An 18808-nucleotide genomic window follows, 5' to 3' on the forward strand; every position below is an offset into this window, starting at 1 on the left:
AAAGTTGCTCCCTGCCCCGCCCAAAGCATCCACTGGGCTAAGCTAACCCTCCACCAGGTCCAACCCTCAGGGGGTGGGGTCGGGGGCTGACATCCTTTTTCCTGTCCACTCTCCTTCCATTCCTGCCTGGGTCTTGAGCCAGCAGAAAGAGGAGTCCACATGGGGCTGAGTACTGCCTGGATTCTGAGGACACCCAGCAGCCTGCAGGCTGCCCTAGGGGTTGATTTCCCTGTGGCAGGCAGGGCCTAGTAACTCTGAATCCTTTAAAAGTGGGGCACATGACAGGCTAGCGGAAATCCTGAGGTGTGGAGAGGGACCCCATTCCAGGAGCCATGTGGGTGGCTGGGCTGGCACAGATGCTTGGAGAGGAAGTTAACGGCTGGGCTCTCAGGGAAGGCTTTGGGCTTCAATCCTCGGACCTTAAGACTTTTAGTTTTTATTTCCTTGAACTTTAACCTAAAAGGGCAAAGGAATTTAATTTTTTGATTTGAATTTCACCCTAGGAAATTCATGAGAGAGGGCATTTCTGTGTTGACTTGGAGTATCTTTGTCATTTTATCTCTGTGCAGAACATCTGAGCCAAATTTGGACTTTGAGGCTGGCCCTGATTTAGGACGGAAAGGTTAGGGAGAGAATACTTGGTTTGGGATCTAGTGTGCCCGTGGGGTTAAATGACGCCTGGTTCTGGCCCATCCCGAGGTGGCTGAGGTGGGGGAATCTTTTTTTTTTTTTTTAATAAATTTATTTATTTTTGGCTGCATTGGGTCTTCGTTGATGTGCGCAGGCTTTCTCTAGTTGCGGCGAGCGGGGTCCCCTCTTCTGTGGTGCGCAGGCTTCTCACTGCCGTGGCTTCTCCCGTTGCAGAGCATGGGCTCTAGGGCACTTGGGCTTCAGTCGCTGTGGCTCGCAGGCTCCAGAGCGCAGGCTCAGCAGCTGTGGCTCATGGGCCCAGTTGCTCTGCGGCACGTGGAATCCTCCCGGACCAGGGCCCGAACCCGTGTACCCTGCATTGGCAGGCGGACTGTCAACCACTGCGGAGGTGGGGGAATCTTAACTGCCCACGGGCCCCAAAGGGGAATGGTTGGAATGGGGCCCGCACCTCTCCCCCTGGGAAACGGTTGAGGCGGCCTTGAGGGCCCTTTCCCTCCCACCCCTTCCCACCCACCACTCCGCTCAGCAAGCGGCAGCAATATCGCTGACCCATGAATTTGGGAAAAGAAAGTGGGCAGGTTTGATTCGGCTCCTTTGGGGCCTCTCTCGGGATCTGGCCCAGCCTGCCCTGTGGGTGCCCAGCGGTGCCCTCGCTCTCTTTGGGGGTGAAGGGGAGCAAGCTGCCCAGCGTGGGACAGTCTCTCTCCATCGCCTCAGGCCCCTAGCAGGCGGCTGACCTATCCTCCCAGCCCCACGCCCCGTCCCCACCTCCTCCCTGGCCTCCTCCTCCTCCTCCTCGTCCATGCGGCCTCGCTGCCCTGACCGCTGCCAGCCTGTCCCCAGAACCCAACACCCATGTTCTTGGCTAGAAATGAACTCCAAACTGTCACTTCAGGTAAGCTTTTTTGTTTCTTAAAGGGCTCACTCTGCACACATTGGCAGAGGCAGACTGTGTTCAGATCATGGAGGCACCAGGTACCAGGTGGAGGAAGAACCACCAGGGGGCAAGCGATCAGGCCCCTGTACCCCATTCCCGCCAGTGCCTGCCAGCTCCGAGCTGCAGCCCCCTGCTGAGTTGGACCCCTTGCTCCTCACTGCCTGGCCCGGGCCCCACGGCTGCCCTATCACCGCCTGTGCTGGCTGTCCTCCCCGGTCCCTGGCCTCTGCTGCTCGTCTTCCCTGCAGTCCCTGGAGAGGCAGCCGGGGCTGCACCAGAACAGCACCCCCTCAGTTTTCCAGGCTTTGCCAGCGGCCTGGGGCACTCACTTACTGAGCTTGGAGCTTCCGACCTCAGGCCAGTGCTGTCAGAACCGTCTGCTGCTCCGCCTAAGGCAGGGTCGGCTTTGAGTAAAGGCCGGGGCGGCTTCCCCTAACAGGCAAGGCCCAGGCCTGTGTCCAGAGCCTCCAGGTCTCCTGTCCCCCTTCAGCCAAAAGGATAATAAGGGGCTCCCATGTGAGTGGCCTTTCCCAATTTCCCAAGCAATTTCCCCAGACATTACCTCGTGGTATCCTCACAACCCTGTGAGGTAGGTGTTAGTGGCCTTACTTTAAAGGGGAAACTGAGGCTCAGAGAGGTAAAGTAGGAGATTTCCCCCACGGTCACACAGCAAGTTAGCCGCAGGACCGGTGCCCGTCCTCACCCCACTGCCCATCCTCACCCCACTGCCCTCGCTCCCAAGCCGAGGCCTTCTCGCTTTTCTTCCAATTCTTCTTCTTTTCCTCTCCCGTCTCCCCTCCCGTCCTATCAGAGGACAGGCAGGTTAAGAGGAGCTGGCCTGGGGCTCTGCCAGACCTGTCTGGGACCTGAACGGGAATCAGCTTTGCCGGCTCCCACCACCCCTCGGCCGCTCAGGAAGTGGCTCAAGGATCAGCTTGACCAGCTGTGTGTGTGCAGGAGAGGGCGGGGTGGGCCCAGCAGGGAGAACTCTGCTCAGGGCCAAGGACCCTCTTCCCATCCAGAGGAGGGCTTTGGCGGGGCGGGGTGGGGGGGGGACACAAATGCCAGGAACCTCCCTGCTGTGTGTACTGGAGGAGGAGAGCAGGGTGGGTAGGTGTGGGAGCCTGTGTGTCAACGCAAAATGAGGCAAAATTAGAGAGTGAACCAGTGCCTGGCAATGGTCAAAGGTGTACACTATCTTCCCTTGAACTCTCCGGTGGCACTAAACTTGAGCCTGGCACAGCTGTGATTACTCAGAGCAGAGGGGGATTTACAGCCAAAGTAAACAGAGCTGAAGCTTCAGGGCATGTGCTTATCCCTTCAGGGGCCCTAGCCATGCTTTCAGTTGTCAGGTGCTTTTGGAAAATTTGCAGAAAATACTTTTACAAGTTGGTTGAGGCCCATTGTGTTTTTCCACTGCAAATTTCCTCCGTCACACCTCTCCTGTGAGCATTTGGGCATTTGGGATGTGGCTAAGGGGAAGGTAAAGTTGGGGGATCACTAATGTGTGGGTTGAGTGGGATATGTCCACGGGCTTTGAAGTCACTCCTGTGTCTGCTATCTTGGTGCATAAACGGCTTCCTGGGACACACTTACTGCTAAAGGAGAGGTGGGGGAATCACCTCTTCTGTGTAGGAAATATAATTGTCACAATGAAAGGTAATCAAAGAGTCTGCAGCCCAAAAATACAGGGGCGGGCTTGGGGGAGGGAGTATTTGAAAGGTGAAGGTGTGTCCAGCAGTTAAGAAGAATGTCAGGATATTCTTCTTGAGTTTGTGGTACTTTTTAATTTTTTATTTATTTATTTTTTGCGGTACGCGAGCCTCTCACCGTTGTGGCCTCTCCCGTTGCAGAGCACAGGCTCCGGACGCGCAGGCTCAGCGGCCATGGCTCACGGGCCCAGCCGCTCTGCGGCACGTGGGATCTTCCTGGACCGGGGCACGAACCCGTGTCCCCTGCATCGGCAGGCGGACTCTCAACCACTGCATCACCAGGGAAGCCCGGTACTTGTTTTTAAAATTCATAATTTCTCAATCTAAATAATCGCTTTATATATAAAAAAAGGTTGCTTATCATCTTGAGTGTGTTGACAATGACCCGGTTTTTCTGTTCAGCCTGCTTTTCCAACAGACTCTTTAGTCAAGACTCAACGCCCACCCCCCCACCCCGCCCTGGTGCTTATGGGTCAGACTCTTATTGGCTGTTAACAGGGCCCCTGATGTTCTCCACATCTCTGTTCTCACACCAGGCCATCCCTTTTGCTGCTTTTCCAAGCTTACTGATTCCTGCAGGAATCATCACCCCCAAGTCACACAGGAGGAAACTAAGGCCAAGGCCAATGCTAAGGTTGAAGGAGGTGACAGTGTTGAAAATGGCAGGATAACATGAGGGATGAGGCCAAGGCAATTGGTGAGGACAAGACAGCTGAAGTGCTTTGTCCCATGCCATTCCAGCTGGTGACAAAATAACTGTCTCTAACAGATTCCTGGCAAGGGCTCCTCCCAGACAGCAGCGGCCTTCCTCTGGAGCCAGAAATGCCTCCGTTTATATGGTTTCATTCACAGGCCACCTTAGCTCTACTTAACCAGGAAAGCTGAAATGACTTGCCCAAGATCACTCAGCTAGTAAGTGACAAATCCAGAATTCAAATCCAGGTCTCTGGACCCAGAGCGTGGACAGGAAGAACGAGAGCAAACAGACTGGCAGCCCATCAAGCCAACTTGGCCCTGCTGGCAAGTGGTGGCAGCAGGCCCTGGCTGGGTAAGGTTGGCTCCAGTCCCTTCCTTCCCCAGTGGCTCCCCAAGCCACGTGGACTGGGCTTTCTGGTAACACGTCCTTGCATTACAGGGCCCCACACCCTTTAAAAGTACTTTCAGCATCTCACTAGGTCTCTGTAACCACCTCCAGAGAGGGCAGAGCTGCAATTACTTTACAGATGACAAGGCAGCCTCAGAAAACTCTGGGGAGCTCAATAACCTCCCAACTGTGATGTTCCCTGGCGTTAGCAGCGGTAACTTGTCCTACGGTGCAGGGGCCATTCACCTACGGCCATGGCAGTTTCTATTGGAGTAAGACCACCAAGGTCCTCACCTGGGACCCCAAGGTGCCCTGGCAAAGGATGAACAAAGCATGAACAAGATGGGGGGAGGTCCCGTGTGAAGTCTCCTATTGACAAGGGTTACTGTGAGGCTTCTTGCCCTGACCCCCTAGTCTTAGACTTGGTCCACCTCACCCAGAAGCCCTGAAATGGGTGGGACTGGGGTGTCATGACAGGGACTTCTCTTAAAACCAGTCTCTAGTTCTCACCAGGGTGGGCCTCCATGGTGCTCTCTCCTCCTCCCATTGGCATCCCTTCCTTGCGCTGCTACTGTCCATCTGTCCCTTCCTCTTTCCCCTGCTTAACCCAAAGGTAAGTCTCCCACAGGTAGAGGGAAGACTCAGAGTGGTTGAGAGCTCTAAGCGCCAGAAAGAGCTGTGGTCAGACTTCCACCTACACGTGAAAGCAACCTCTGAGGACCCTTCCTGCTTCAGAACTGGGCTCTTGACTCAGGTCTCCTCCCTGCCTGCTCCCCTTTCCCTGACCGTTCTTCCCCTCCCCTATCCTGTGCGTAAAAAATATTGACCTTCCAAAAATGAGTAGGGGTCTATTATGCTTTGCTCAGCGATGGGGCGTCTAGTGCTAGGGAATGACGCCATGGACTCAGCTTTGTTGGGAGGTCTGCCCAGCTCTGTTTCTTCCACCTCCCCTTTTCCCTCCACTTTTTGAGTCCACCCTCTTCTATTCGCGCCTTCCTGTCTCCCCCTCTGGGACCCGGCACAGTTCCTTCCACTCGACATGGCCGGAGACTGCACTCTCTCCCCTCGCCCGGCGGGGTCTCAGCTCCGAGGCCCCAAACCCTTCCCTTCCGCTGCACAGGGCCCGGCGCTTTCTAGGCCCCCCTCCCGGGTGGTTTTCCCGCCCCTTCCCTTCAGCCTAGGCCGCCGCCCGGCAATAACTGAACCACCCACAGCTCTCGGGGTCCCTGGGCAAGACGGGCGCGCGTGTCACCAGACCGTAACGGTCCAGCACGCGCCGACCGTTGCCATGGCAACACCCCCCTCCCGGCAAGCTCCGCGCGCGGGGCCTGGCAGGGCAGGGGCGAGGGCGGCGAGGTGGTGGGTCCGCCCACAGCACGCTCCACGCTCCCGGCGATGCTCTGAGAGGCTGTGCTCTGAGGGGCGGGGCGGGGCTGGCAGCTCCCAGCGTGCTCCGCGCGGCGGGGCGGGGCCGAGAGGGGTGGCCCTGGAGCCGGGGGGCCCGAGCGTCTGTGTGCTGGTGGTGTCTGCCGGAGGGGCAAAGTGAGGGCTGATGAAATGCTGTTCCAAGGGCCGGCATGAGGCACGCGTCCAAGAGAAGGGCCGTCTGGCGTAATTTTTGTTTTTGCAATGACCTTTTTATTAGTATGGAGGTTTTAATTTATTATTATAGAGAATAGTATACAAGTACTCGTGTATCCCCCACGTGGGTCGGGCTTAAGTGAAGCCCTCGGGTGCTTCCACCTCAACCTCCACGCTTGGGAATTTGGTGTTTGCCGTTAGGTATGTGTTTATAATTGAAGGAAGTCAGAACAGTCACCCCCAAATATGCTACTCTGGCATATTGACTATCTTGAGTCAGACGCTGGAAAAACAGCAAATGCAAGAAAAACACTGATTTTCTTTCTTTTTTTTAAAGAAAAAAAGTTCTTATCTTTTGCCCAGTTTTCTACTGCGTTGCGCTTTTTTCCTTACCGATAGATTCTCAGACTGGTTTCACTGGGGATTTACATTTTTAGGCGTAAACCTGGGGAATTTTCTTGCGTTTCCTCTCCGGTGGCCTTTTCCTGTCATTTGTGAAGAACGCTTCTTATTCCGTGGCTGCATCCTAGCAGGGTCTCGAGAGGACGCGACGCACGGTCTTTAATCATCACAAAGCCTTTGCCCTGTGTTATAGTCAAGGGCTCTTTACAACCAACCGCGAGCCCAAACTCAAACGTTTAGGGAATGGCCCATAAGCGTCCGATACAGCACAGGTGAAAGCACACCATGCTTTCAAGTTTCTCGGGGTTCCCTTACCCACATTTCTACTTTCTTTTTTTTGGCTGCGCCCTGGGCATGCGAGATCTTAGTTCGAGGACCAGGGATCGAACGTGTGCCCCCTGCAGTGGAAGCGGGGAGTCTTAACCACTGGACCGTCAGAGAAGTCCCCACGTTTCTATTTTCAACAGATTTATTTGCTTATAGGTGGGGTGGGGCAGGGAAGGGAGGGCAGTCTCCCAGGGCTCCTTACATGAGAAAGAAGGAAAGAGTTGAAGGGAAGGAGGAGAGAAAGAGAAAAAAAGGAGGAAGGGAGGGAGGAAGGAAGGAAGGAAAAAGAGAGGAAATCCAGAAAGAAAAAGAAAGGAAGAGGGAGGAAGGAGAAACAGAAGGAAGGAAGGAAAGAAAAAAGAAAGGTAGAAAGAGGAAATCCGGAAAGAAAGAAAAGAAAGGAAGGAAGAAAGAAAGGAAATCAAGAAAGAAAGAAAAGAGGAAGGGAGGAAGGAAGGAAGGAAAGAAGAAATAAAGAGGAAATCCAGAAAGAAAGAAAAGAAAAGAAGGGAGGAAGGGAGGGAGGGGCTTCCCTGGTGGCGCAGTAGTTAAGAATCCTCCTGCCAATGCAGGGGACATGGGTTCGATCCCTGGTCCGGGAAAATCCCACATGTGGCAGAGCAGCTAAGCCCGTGCGCCTAGAGCCCACGCTCTGCAACAAGAGAAGCCACCACAATGAGAAGCTCGCGCACAGCAAAGAAGAGTAGCTCCCACTTGCCGCAACTAGAGAAAGCCTACCTGCAGCAACGAAGAACCAACGCAGCCAAAAATTTAAAAAAGTAAATAAATTTATAAAAAGACAGAAAGAAAGAAAGAAAGGAAACCTCTGGTCCTGTGCTGTGTGCACCAGGATGAGAGTCTCGATGGAGGCAGGGCTGAGTCTGGAGGCTGGTGAGGCTGCCAGGCCATCGGGGTCTTGGTTGTGGGTAAGAGGTGCAGGAGGTGGAGGGACAGCACTTGGTGATGGAGGGTCTGGCCTGAGCCTGAGTGGCGGGGGTTCGGGGGGCACGCGAGGAGGGCAGAGGGAGGTCCCAGTAGGAAGTTGGGATAGTTACTCAGAGGGGTGGGGTGGGCATGGGAGTGTGTGTGTGTGTGTGTGTGTGTGTGTGTGTGTGCATGACTCTGTGAGTGTGTGGGGTTGTGTGTGTGGGGTGTGCGTGGCACAGGCATGGTGGGAGGGAAGACAGAAATCCTTAAGAACCTGACATGTGCGTCGCAGCGGACTTGAAGAACAGTGAAAGCTGTCTAGACTGAAGGGAAGTGGGGGTGGGGGTGGGGGTGGGGAGGTGGCCCCCCCAGCTGAAGAGAGCAGGGGTGGGAGTGTCCATCGGCTTGCACCGCCCCATGAAGGCGGAGGAGGACCAGGCTGGGGACCCTGCTTTTGAAAAACCAGTGACCGGCCCCTCACAGGGGCATAGGCCACAAGGTATGATGGCTTGGCGGGGCGCCCAGCCAGTTGTGGAGGGAGTAGGCTTCAGGGAGGGGCATGGATCAGACCATGGACCCCATTTTGGAGGCCTGAGTAGAGGGCCGACGGGAAGCACAGGGATGGTGCTTGAGCTCTTTCTGGACCTGTACTCACCCCCCTGCCGTGCCATCTACATTTTCACCGGGAAGAACAGCATCCCCTTTGAGATGCACCCTGTGGAGCTGGCACAGGGTGAGCAGAGCTAGGTGGGCTCCACGGAGGGGCGCCTAGGGGCCAGACCCTACGCTGAGCCTCCTCTGCTCTCTGCCCCCCAGGGGAGCACCTGAAACCCGAATTCCTGAAGGTGAACCCCCTGGAGAAGGTGCCTGCCCTCAGGGATGGGAACTTTCTGGTGGCCGAGAGGTAAGGTGCCCTGGGTCTGGGGCTCATTGCTGGGGGGAGGCAGAAGGAGGCAGACAGAAAGCTGGTAGCCCCTGGCTTGAAGATCTTTCCAGACTGCTGGGCCCCTTCCTCCTTTCAGCGAATCCAGCTCAGAGGGCTGGGAGCTGGACCAGGGGGCTGCTTTGGGGCTAAAGCTGGGAGCTTCAGAGTGGAAGGGGGTGTAGGCCACCCCCTAGGCCTGGACAACCTGGATGCAACCGGGGAAGACCCAGGCTTGAGGGGAGCCCCTCCCCAGATGTCTGAACATGTCCTTTCAGAGTCACAGGAGCTGGGCAGCCCTGGGGCTGCACTGGGCTCTGAATGCCCGTCCCCTGTCCTCACTTTTTGCCCATCACTAATCTATCACAGTTGTCTTTCCCCTGAGCCTGAATGAAACCTCAGAATCATTCTGAACGCAGAGCCCCAGAGGGCATCGCTGATAAATGGCTGCTGAGGGAGGATGAAGAGGAGGTTGAGGAGGCTTGGAGGGCCCCAAGATAAGCTGTCGCCTCTCTTCCCAGCCCAGTCTCTCCTGCCCCACGTCTCCGGGCAGCCTGTGGATGCTGTGCAGCTGCAGCAGCTGTTGGGGAAGCTGACGCCCGCTTTGCAGCCCCTGGATCAGGAGGTCCTGGCGGCCAGGCCCTTCCTGGCCACTGAGCAGGTCTCCCTGGCGGATCTGATGGCATTCACAGAGCTGATGCAGGTGAGGTTCTCCTGCCCACTTGTCCTCTGGGGCTGCTCTGGGCGCAGGCTGAGCCCAGGCCCCGGCTGCCCTGTCTCCCCAGCCCACTGCCGTCGGCTGCGACCTCTTCCAAGACTGGCCCTGGCTTGCTGTGTGGCGAGCCTGTGTGGAGGCCACCCTGGGCCTTGAGCTCGTCCAGGAGGCCCACAGGTGAGTGCTTCAGCCTCGGGACCCCCAAGAGGCCCAGTGGGACCCCCAGCTGGCCCAGAAGCTTGTGCAGAGGGTGAAGGAGCGGCTCCGCTGAGGGTCTGCCGCGCCCCTGCGCTCTGCCATCTGCAGTAAACACTCTGTGTGCCCCCCCCAACTCGTGTCTCTTTCTGTCCCGGGAAGTGGGCTCTCCCCATTTCCAAATGGTCAGGGGATCTCCTGAAGTCACGTAGCTCAGAGTGAGCAGCACTCAGGCCCCCACAGTGACCTTCCTCTGCCCCCAGGTGCTGAGTCCAGGTGCTCAGCCTGGCCACAGCCGGTCCCAACCCAGGCTGGAGGTTTCTGGGCTCCTCTGCGTGGCCCCTTGAGTCCCCTGTGGCGTCACCCCAATGCCCTGACGGCCCCCTGGGCTCCTGTTTCTTTCTCCCCACCCGTTTCTAGCCACAGTTCAGGCTAGATTGACCTGTGGATATCCCCGCTCCCTGCTTCTGGAACCCTCCTGGGTTAGTTCTCATCCCATCCTCACTCTGGACCCTGCAACGCCCCTTCGATTACGTTCTGCCATGAAGGACTGGCCCTGGGAGCGCCCACGTGGAAGCCCTTCTCAGACCCGGGCCAGGAGTACAAACGGACACCCCCAGGGAGGGGAAGGGCAAGGTCACAGCCACCCCTGACCCCTTGGCCCCAAGCCACAGGCCTCTCCCCAGCCTGTTCCTGGGTTTCCTCAGAATCTTTGCTGCTGTGAGAATTCCAGGCTTCTCGGCCTCATGAAAACGCCAAGTGAACAAGAGGTTCCAGAATGCGGGGGCCTGGGCCTGGGCTGGTGGGCACAGGGCCAGGGCGCAGGCTGCATTTTGGCTGAGGCTGGGTGTCTGCCGGCCGCAGCGGGGGCCCAGCATGGGCCTGGAGCTCTACCTGGACCTGCTGTCTGCGTCGTGCCGCGCTGTCTACATCTTTGCCCGGAAGAACGACATCCCTTTCGACTTCCAGTTTGTGGATCTGCTGAAAGGTCGGCATCCGCAGCTGCCCGGGTGGGAAGGCAGGACACAAGGTTGGGGTATTTCTGAGAAGCGGAGACAGAGACAGAGGAGACCCCCACAAAGTCCACAGGGGCAAAAAAAAGCTTCCCAAGGGAATTGGTGGTGGTGCTCCTGCCCCGCCTGCCTTTGCGGGTCCCCACGGACTCTGCCCCACTGTGAACAGGCTCTTCCGGGGGGAAGTGGGAGGAAGAGGGGCGGAGGGACCCCCACCTAGCACCCCACCTTCTCCTCGAGGGTGCCCAGCACCTCGTCAGCTGCAGCACCTGCCAATTAGTTTGGCAGAGGTCGCAGAGGTGCACGGTTATTCCTCATTTACTTCAATCCACACCCGTTCCCCCGCTCCAAGTGTTCAGACCTGCTCAGGGTGACCCCCAAGCCTGGGTGAGGTCCGTGGCCGCACTCTCCCTCACCACTCCAAGCAGCTCTAAAACCTCAGCTTTCAGAGGCTGGAGCCTCCAGAACACAGAGGAGGAGACCCGGGAGCCCTGGACATTATCGGGGTGGAAGTAGAGCCCCCTGAAGTGTTTTCAGTGGAGGCAGCTGACCAAGGAGGAGTTAAAACTCCCCCCCGACCCCCCCCCCCCCCCACACACATAGGGTTCTCTGTTCGGATCACTTGGATTGAGCGCCTATGGGAGGCTCCCTTTTGGATTCCATCTGTGTGCTGGGCCTGGGGCTCCTGTGCTGGCACCTGCCCTGCTCCCCTTAGAGGGGCAGGGGGTCTAGGGGTGGGATCCAGGCCCCTAGGGCTTCTGTTGATTCACAGGCTGTGGCTTTAGGCCCAGAGTTGGGGGTGAGGGCTGGAGGCCTCCAGCTTCTGTGAGCCATAAAGGTTGTCCTGGTCACGGAGCCTGGGATGGGGGCAGGCGTCCTGACCTGGTCCCTGTTGGGCCGCTGATTTGCCCCCTTACCTGGGGTGAGCCATGGTTTTCCTCTGGGACTCAGTTTCCCTTCTTGCGAAAATGGAGAGAAAGGCATTTCTGCCTCTGGGAGGCCTGGGTCTCTCTTCCCTGGGGTCCCAGCAGCCTCAGACCTTCCTGCACCTCTCAGGTCACCACCACAGCAAGGAGTACATCGAGATCAACCCCCTGAGGAAGCTGCCCAGTCTCAAAGATGGAAAATTTGTCTTATCTGAAAGGTAACGGTCTTCCCTGGCTCTCCCACCATGTGTCTGCTCTTCCTGGGAGAGTCAGTGGCAGCCCTTCTGCTGGTGCCTATTGATTTTTTTTTTTTTACTCTGGAAAAGTTCACACATACACTTAAGTAGAGTAAATAGTAAATAAGAAGGAGTATAACGGACCCACGTACCCACCCCGTAGTTCCAACAGTGGTCCACCCAGGGGCCCATTTTGCATCATCTATACTCCACTCTGTTCCCCTGCCTCCTGGCCACTCCATTCCTTCACCTGTAAATGTTTAGGAATGACCTTCTAAGAGATAAAGTCTCTTTAAAAAAAAAAAGCATCACCACAATACCATGATGACACCTAATAAAATTAACAACAATTCCTGTATTTCATCATATATCCTGTTCATATTCAACAGTCTCTGAATATTTCAGACATATTTTCTTTGCAGTTCGTGCCTTGGAATCAGGGTCCAAATAAGCTGCAAAGAGTGCAACTGATTGATCCACCTCTTCAGTCTCTTTTCATCTCCAGCCCCCTCCACGCCCCACCTTGGACCTTGGACCTTTGCATTTTTGCCATGGTTGAAGAAACCAGCTCCTTTGTCCTGTGGAATTTCCAATGGTCTAAATTTTGCTGACTGCATCCTCATGGTGCCGTGTAACACGGCTTTCTGTCCCTTCATTTCCTGTAAATTGGTAGTTGGATCTCAAGGTTTGGTAAGATTCAGGGTTCATTGTTTCTCAGCCTGCTTCACAGGTGGTCTCATAACTTGAAGTATATCTCCCAAGTGGACCATGGAGGTCTGGGTGGCCCAGGGCTAGGTACATTTCTAGGACTGTTGTAAGAGGGTACCACCGACTGGCTGGCTTAGAACCACAGAAATGTATTGTCTCATGGCTCTGGGGTAGAAGTCCGAAATCAAGGTGTTGGTAGGGCCATGCTCGCCATGAAGGGGCCAGGAAGGATTTGTCCCAGGTCTCTCCTAGGTTCTGGTAGCCTAGGGTGTTCCTTGTCTGGAAGATGGCCATCTTCTCCCTGCGTCTATTCACATCGCTTTCCCTCTGTGCATGTCTCTGTGTCCAAATCTCCCCTTTTTATAAGGACACCAGTCTTTTTTTAAAATTTTTTTAGCTGCATTGGATCTTTGTTGCTGCATGTGGGCTTTCTCTAGTTGCGCTGAGTGGGGGCCACTCTTTGTTGCGGTGCATGGGCTTCTCATTGCGGTGGCTTCTCTTGTTGTGGAGCATGGGCTCTAGGTGCACAGGCTTCAGTAGTTGCAGCACATGGGCTCAGTAGTTGTGGCTCTCAGGTTCTAGAGCACAGACTTAGTAGTTGTAGCGCACAGGTTCAGTTGCTCCGAGGCATGTGGGATCTTCCTGCACCAGGGATCGAACCCATGTCCCCGGCATTGGCAGGCGGATTCTTAACCACTGCGCCACCAGGGGAGTCCCAACACCAGTCATTTTGGATTAGCATCTACTCCAATGACCTCATTTTAACTTGATGACCTCTGTAAAGACCTTCTTTCCAAATAAGGTCACATTTTAAGGTACTGGGTATTAAGACTTCAACATGTCTTTTTTGGGAGACACAATTCAACTCATAACCGTCTGCTCCCTGGCCCCCCCCAAATTCATGTCCTGCTCATGTGTGAAATACATTCACCTCATCCCAGCATCTCCAAAAGTCATAATCATCCCAGCATCACCTTTAAGTCCAAAATGCCATCCTCTAAATCATCCAAGTCAGGTATGGGTGCGATTCAGGGTTTGATTCATGCTGGGGCAAAATTCCCTTCCATCTATGAACCTGTGAAACCAGACAACAAGTTATCCTGTTTCCAAAATACGGTGGGGGGACAGGCATAGGCTAGACGTTACCATTCCAAAACAGAGGATAGGAAGGAATAAAAGGCTCGTGCATCCCCGGCAAGTCTGAAACCTGGCAGCACAAATTGCATTCGGTTTTAGGGCTTGAGCATTGTTAAAAATCAAAATTCAACTGCGTAAAATTAAAGATTCAACAATTCATGAACGGAGCAGCATCCCACCTGGAAAGGAGCTCTGATGAGCTGTACAAAATCAAAGACTTGTTATAGGCAGAAGGAGGCAGGGAAAGGAAGTTTCTAGCAAAGAGTGGATTGTTTTGGTCAAGATCACCTTTCTTTGGGGGAAGCCAGGGGTCTATCAGGCAGTTGACCTCACTAGTGCTGGCCAGGTAACTCCAGATTAACTGGTTCAAGGTCACATTCCTGGGAGAGGCTGAAACTGCAGTTAGGTTAAGGTACTGAGTCTCGGTTTGCTGATGTGGGGCTTAGCACAAGTGACCCCATTTTGGGCCTTTCGTTTCTCTCTTAACAAAATGATCCTCTTTAGCTCCATACTCTGTCCTCTGAGCCTATCAGGGTGTTGGCCCCACCTTTTAGAACCAGTACCCCAGGCCTGTGGTGGCAGGACAGCCCTACTGGCCCCTGAGCCTCCCTCTGGGTTATTCTTTCCTCTTCTTGAAGGTTGAATAGTCCCATCTGCCCATTTCACAGAGGTGTCTGACAGTCTTCGTTCATTTCATCCCATCTGTCTCCTTCAGTACAAGCTGTCAGTGTTTCTGCTGAAATGGTCCCTTAGATTCACAAGTCACCTGCCTAATATCTTTACCAAGTGATTATCCAGCCACACCCTTGGTTTTCTCTCTAGAGCAGGGCCCCCACCTCTGCCCTTGGCCTTTTTATTATGCCACCTTCTCACCCTTCTGGTCCTTCCCTCCCACCTCCCAGTCCTGGGCCTTAAAACAGCTGTGAATCCACTACCATCCCCCTTAGACCTTCTCCAAAGACCCACCCTTCCCCCATCCCTCCAGCCTCCTGGCCCCTCTGCCCACAGGTGTCTATTAGGGCACTGAGTGAGGGGCTAAGGACACCAGCCACACAAGGCAGAAACTCTGCTCAACTAGTTTGAGTTTATTGGGGGATGTGACAAGCCAGGGGAATCTGGGCCTGGCTATGGTGGCACTGATGCTTTCCCCCACCAGCCCACCTGCCAGCTTCTCTCAGCATTTTCTCCTATTCCCACCACCAGCAACAGCTCTGTAGCCTCATCTTTGAAGCACCTGGTCCTCGCAAAACGAGCAACCCCTCCTTCGTGGGTGACCTGAAGTTCTCAGGAAGGACAGGGATGGGCCCAGTCGAGTCACCTGCTTACTTGTGGGCCTCTCACTGGCCAGGGCACTGGGACCCATGACTGCCAGTCACCTGGGCCAGGATCACTGTTGGTGGAGCGGGTCCCTGCGGGAAAAGTGGGGGAAAGGGTGCTGGCCAGACAAAAGGCCAGATGCCCATTCCAGGGTCATCCCAGGGACTGTGATGTGGGCTGGGCGGCTGTCCGCCAGGAGGTGAGGCTCCTCCGGTCACAGTAAGCTCTGGTTCACCCTGGGGGCAGGGGCTGTCAGAGAACGTGCTGGTGTGTGTGGTCCCCGCTTGGTATCCGAGCTCCCAGTGTGGGAGCCGGGAGGGCTGAAGGCAGGGAATAAGCGTTGAGGACTGTAACCTCCAGGTGCAGGATCAAGAGACACGGAAGGTGTGGCGGTGGGGGCGGTGGGCAGTGGGCATGGACAGAGCGGTGCAGGCCATCTCTGGCTGTCCCTGACCTCTCCCCACCCAGCCCGCACCCTCTCCCCGTCACTCATGGGTTCTGCTTTCTCCAGATTTCCCGCGCCCCCTCTTACCCTGTGTTTCCCTACGTGTTGTGCCCTGTCTGGTCTGCCCTTCCTGACGCCATCCACCAACTCCCACCTGCCCCACAGGGCCCCTCCCTGCCCTCGCTGATGGGGGCGGACTGACTGCCTTTCCCGGGGCCCTCGGGGCTCATCCTCCTCCAGGTGGGATGTCAGTGCCTAGAGCCCACCTGTGGCTGGAGGGCCCACATTGGGCCCAGCCCCGCTGGATGGTTCGTGTGGAGGGTTGGGGAGGCCAGAGGAGCGCCCTGACTGTCCTCTCTGCAGTGTGGCCATCCTTTTCTACCTGTGCCGCAAGTACAGTGCGCCCTCGCACTGGTACCCGCCAGACCTGCACACGCGCGCCCGCGTGGACGAGTTCATGGCCTGGCAGCACACAGCCCTTCAGCTGCCCATGAACAAGATACTCTGGATCAAGGTGAGCAGGGCCACAGCGGGGGCTCAAGCAAGTCTCCCTCCCTCCCTGAGCCTTATTTCCACAGCTCCCTTTCCTGCCTGCCTTACAGAGCTGTGGGGAGTGTGAACCACTGAGTAGGAAAGAGCCTTATAAAGACAAGGTGAGGGGTGCCCAGGAGGGGCTGGTATCACTGAAGCCGGGATAGGATTCAAGACATTTCATTCCAAACTAGAAAATATCACAGTTGGGAATTCCCTGGTGGTCCAGAGGTTAGGACTTGGAACTGTCACTGCTGTGGCCCAGGTTAAATCCCTGGTCAGGGAACTAAGATCCCGCAAGCCATGCTGCAAAACACTCACGCCCCCCCCAACAAAAAAAAAACCACCCCAGAGTCAAAGGGCCCATAAAGGCTACCAAATTTGAAGATGACAAATAACCAGTACATGTGTCCCTACTTCTTATCCTGTGCCTGTGACAGATATCAGTAATCAATCATAGGATTCTTTCCTGCTGGGACCTCAAATCCTTCTGAACAAGGGCCCCAGGCAACTTCTACCAACCAGAACTGCTAAAAGAGGTGACACCACTTTACATCCTTGGTACTGTCCACCACCTCTCTAGCAGAAAAGGGTACTGAGACCTGGAGGGTCAGATACGGCCTCCTCTCCCTCCCCTCCCCTCCCCTGGCCAGCTGCTGATCCCGATGATCACGGGTGAGGAAGTTCCAGCTGAGAAGACAGAGCAGGTGCTGGCAGAGGTGAAGAACAACTTGGAGCTCTTCGAGGAAAAGTTTCTGCAGGAGAAGATGTTCATCACCGGGGACAACATCTCCCTGGCCGACTTGGTAGCCCTGGTGGAGATGATGCAGGTGTGCGGTGGGGGGATGGGGGGATGGAGCCTGGACAGAGGAGGGACTCCTCTGTGACCATAACTTTCAGAAAGCCTGGTGAACGGGGAGATATGGGAACTGTGGGAGCCACGCCTGGGTGTCTGGCCTTGACCCGGGGGCCACAGGAAACACAGGTTTTGAATCGGGGAGGATCGTGGTCATTCATGCTTCACCAAGAGTCCTCTGTGGGGGCAGGAGCTGGAGGGCCAGCGTGGGACAAGGAGGAGAACACAGTGTTTCTTGGTCAGTCGGCCAGGATCCTGGACGCCTCCTCCTCCCACTGGACTCTCCGGAAATTGTCCAGAGGCTTCCAAAGTGTCCTTCCAGCCAAAGTGCCTCTTTTCCAGAGCTCCAGACAGATAGTTGTACAGAGCAGCTCCCTGGCTCTGGGTCTGAGGGGCATCCGCTGTGCATGGGGGACACACGTGGGTGTGGGGCGGCATTTATGTGGTTTCTATGTGCAGGGGAGGGTGACCAGTTCTGACCTAGCTGGTGTGCAGGATGCTGTTGAGACCCTGGCCAGTATGCAAAGTGGCCCTGGTCAGTGTGCAGTGTGGACCAGCACCGGGAAAAAAACATTCCAATCTTTCTGTCCCAGGTGATGCAGTCCCCTCAGTTTCACCCCACACCCCTTAAATTTCATTCACAACCCCCCAAACATCTTGTGTGCATGTTTCTTAGGCTGCCTGATGGCTTTCTCGTCCCCGCCCCTGTGCTTGATCACAGAGGGAGGTTCAACAGGGGGGAAAAATAACTGAATTCCTCCCACCCTCATCTGGGGACAAGGGGTTTCCCTGGAAGAGGGCAGGACCCCTGGGAGGTTTCACGCTGGAGAAGTGGGAACCCCTGGGCCAGGGGTCCCTTAGAGAGGGATTCAGGAGCCTTGGAGCAAGACCAGCGACTGAGAGCCCCCAGGGATCTTCCATCCCCACCCACATGTGTTACATGGCCTGCGACCCCCGACCAGGCCTCAGGGGTTAGCCAGCTCACTGTCCACAGGGACAGATGGGGAGAGCCCTGCAGCTGTAGGAGGGACGCAGGTGGGGCTGGTCCACAGGCTGACCATGTCTTCCTCTCTGTCTCTCCACAGCCCATGGCGGGCAACCATAACGTCTTCCTCAACAGCTCCAAGCTGGCCGAGTGGCGCATGAGGGTGGAGCTGGCCATCGGCTCCAACCTCTTCTGGGAGGCCCACGACCGGCTGGTGAAGTTGGCGGAGTGGGACTGCTCCACGCTGGATCCGATGGTCAAGGAGAGGATCTGCGATTTGCTGCAGAAGTTCACGTAGAAGCAGCCCAGCCTGCGGGCCTGGCCAGCTCAGCCCCCGGCGCCTCCTACCTTAGGGGAGACGCTGAAAATCCCTGTTTTTCAGTGAACTGGAACAACCGCCACGGTTGCTGAGCCTGGGACATACATCTGATGTGGTGGGTCTGGGGGGCGGTCACAAGTCCCCCCAGCTTCCAAAAAGAATTTGAAAATTAAAGGTTAAACATGATTAAACTGTCAATAATAAGAGTTGAGACTTCAGTGCTCTACTTTCACTAATGGATAAAATAGTGAGACCAAAGATCCCCAAGGAAATGGATGATTGAGCAACACCCTAAACCAATCGGCCTGTCACTGCACCCACAACACAGAATACACATTCTTCTCAAGGGCACATGTAGTATTCTCCAGGCTAGACCCTTTTTGAAGCCATAAAATAAATCCCAAGAAATTTAAACAGATTGAAATCATAGTGTGTTTCTGAACACAGTGGAATGAAATGAGAAATCAACAACAGAAGGAAAACTAGAAGATGAAATATCTGGAAATTAAACAATCCATTTTTAAACAACCAGTGGATCAAAGAAGAAATCACAAGGGAAATTAGAAAGTACTTTGAACAAATGAAAACAAAACACAACACACCCAAACTTATGGGATGCAGCAGAAGCAGGGCTGTGAAGCAAATTTATAGCTGTAAAGGCATACAGATCTCAAATCACAACCATCAGAAGAAAAGAAATAATAAAGATTCCAGTGGAGATGAATGAAATAGAGAAGAGAAAAACAGTAGAGAAGATCAATGAAACAAAAACTGGATTTTTGAAAAGGCTGTCTCTTGTGCTGTAGTTTTCAGCAAGACCCTGGATCAAACTTCACTCACAACACTCAGGTTGTGCTTTTTTTTTTTTCCTTTCAGCAGACA

At 55.0% G+C, this 18808-nt stretch overlaps 2 protein-coding genes across 2 annotated transcripts; both read left to right on the forward strand.

Annotated features, from left to right (window-relative positions):
• The first annotated feature begins 8242 nt into the window (after positions 1-8242).
• Positions 8243-9723, forward strand: LOC136132604 (glutathione S-transferase theta-1-like). The gene is made up of 6 exons (XM_065889496.1): positions 8243-8354; positions 8438-8525; positions 8963-9014; positions 9097-9246; positions 9329-9435; positions 9717-9723. Exons 1-6 carry the CDS (start codon positions 8243-8245, stop codon positions 9721-9723), a joined length of 516 nt encoding a protein of 171 aa, XP_065745568.1.
• Positions 9724-9958: 235 nt separating this feature from the next.
• On the forward strand, positions 9959-18003 carry LOC136133242 (glutathione S-transferase theta-4). The gene is made up of 5 exons (XM_065890475.1): positions 9959-10441; positions 11523-11610; positions 15599-15749; positions 16420-16596; positions 17708-18003. The coding sequence occupies exons 1-5, from the start codon at positions 10330-10332 to the stop codon at positions 17903-17905; spliced, it is 726 nt and encodes a 241-aa protein (XP_065746547.1). The 5' UTR covers positions 9959-10329; the 3' UTR covers positions 17906-18003.
• The last annotated feature ends 805 nt before the right edge of the window (positions 18004-18808 follow it).

The sequence above is a fragment of the Phocoena phocoena genome, chromosome 13 (assembly GCF_963924675.1).
Source record: "Phocoena phocoena chromosome 13, mPhoPho1.1, whole genome shotgun sequence".
NCBI lineage: Eukaryota > Metazoa > Chordata > Mammalia > Artiodactyla > Phocoenidae > Phocoena > Phocoena phocoena.

What these genes read in the sequence shown, in the direction of transcription:
- LOC136133242 (XM_065890475.1), top strand. Translation starts at nt 10,330, where the DNA reads ATGGGCCTGGAGCTCTACCTGGACCTGCTGTCTGCGTCGTGCCGCGCT. An exon ending in GTTTGTGGATCTGCTGAAAG is followed by an intron (nt 10,442 to 11,522) that starts GTCGGCATCCGC and finishes TGCACCTCTCAG; the next exon opens with GTCACCACCACAGCAAGGAG. An exon ending in CCCTGGTGGAGATGATGCAG is followed by an intron (nt 16,597 to 17,707) that starts GTGTGCGGTGGG and finishes GTCTCTCCACAG; the next exon opens with CCCATGGCGGGCAACCATAA.
- LOC136132604 (XM_065889496.1), top strand. Translation starts at nt 8,243, where the DNA reads ATGGTGCTTGAGCTCTTTCTGGACCTGTACTCACCCCCCTGCCGTGCC. An exon ending in CCCTGTGGAGCTGGCACAGG is followed by an intron (nt 8,355 to 8,437) that starts GTGAGCAGAGCT and finishes TCTGCCCCCCAG; the next exon opens with GGGAGCACCTGAAACCCGAA. An exon ending in TGAGGGAGGATGAAGAGGAG is followed by an intron (nt 9,015 to 9,096) that starts GTTGAGGAGGCT and finishes GTCTCCGGGCAG; the next exon opens with CCTGTGGATGCTGTGCAGCT.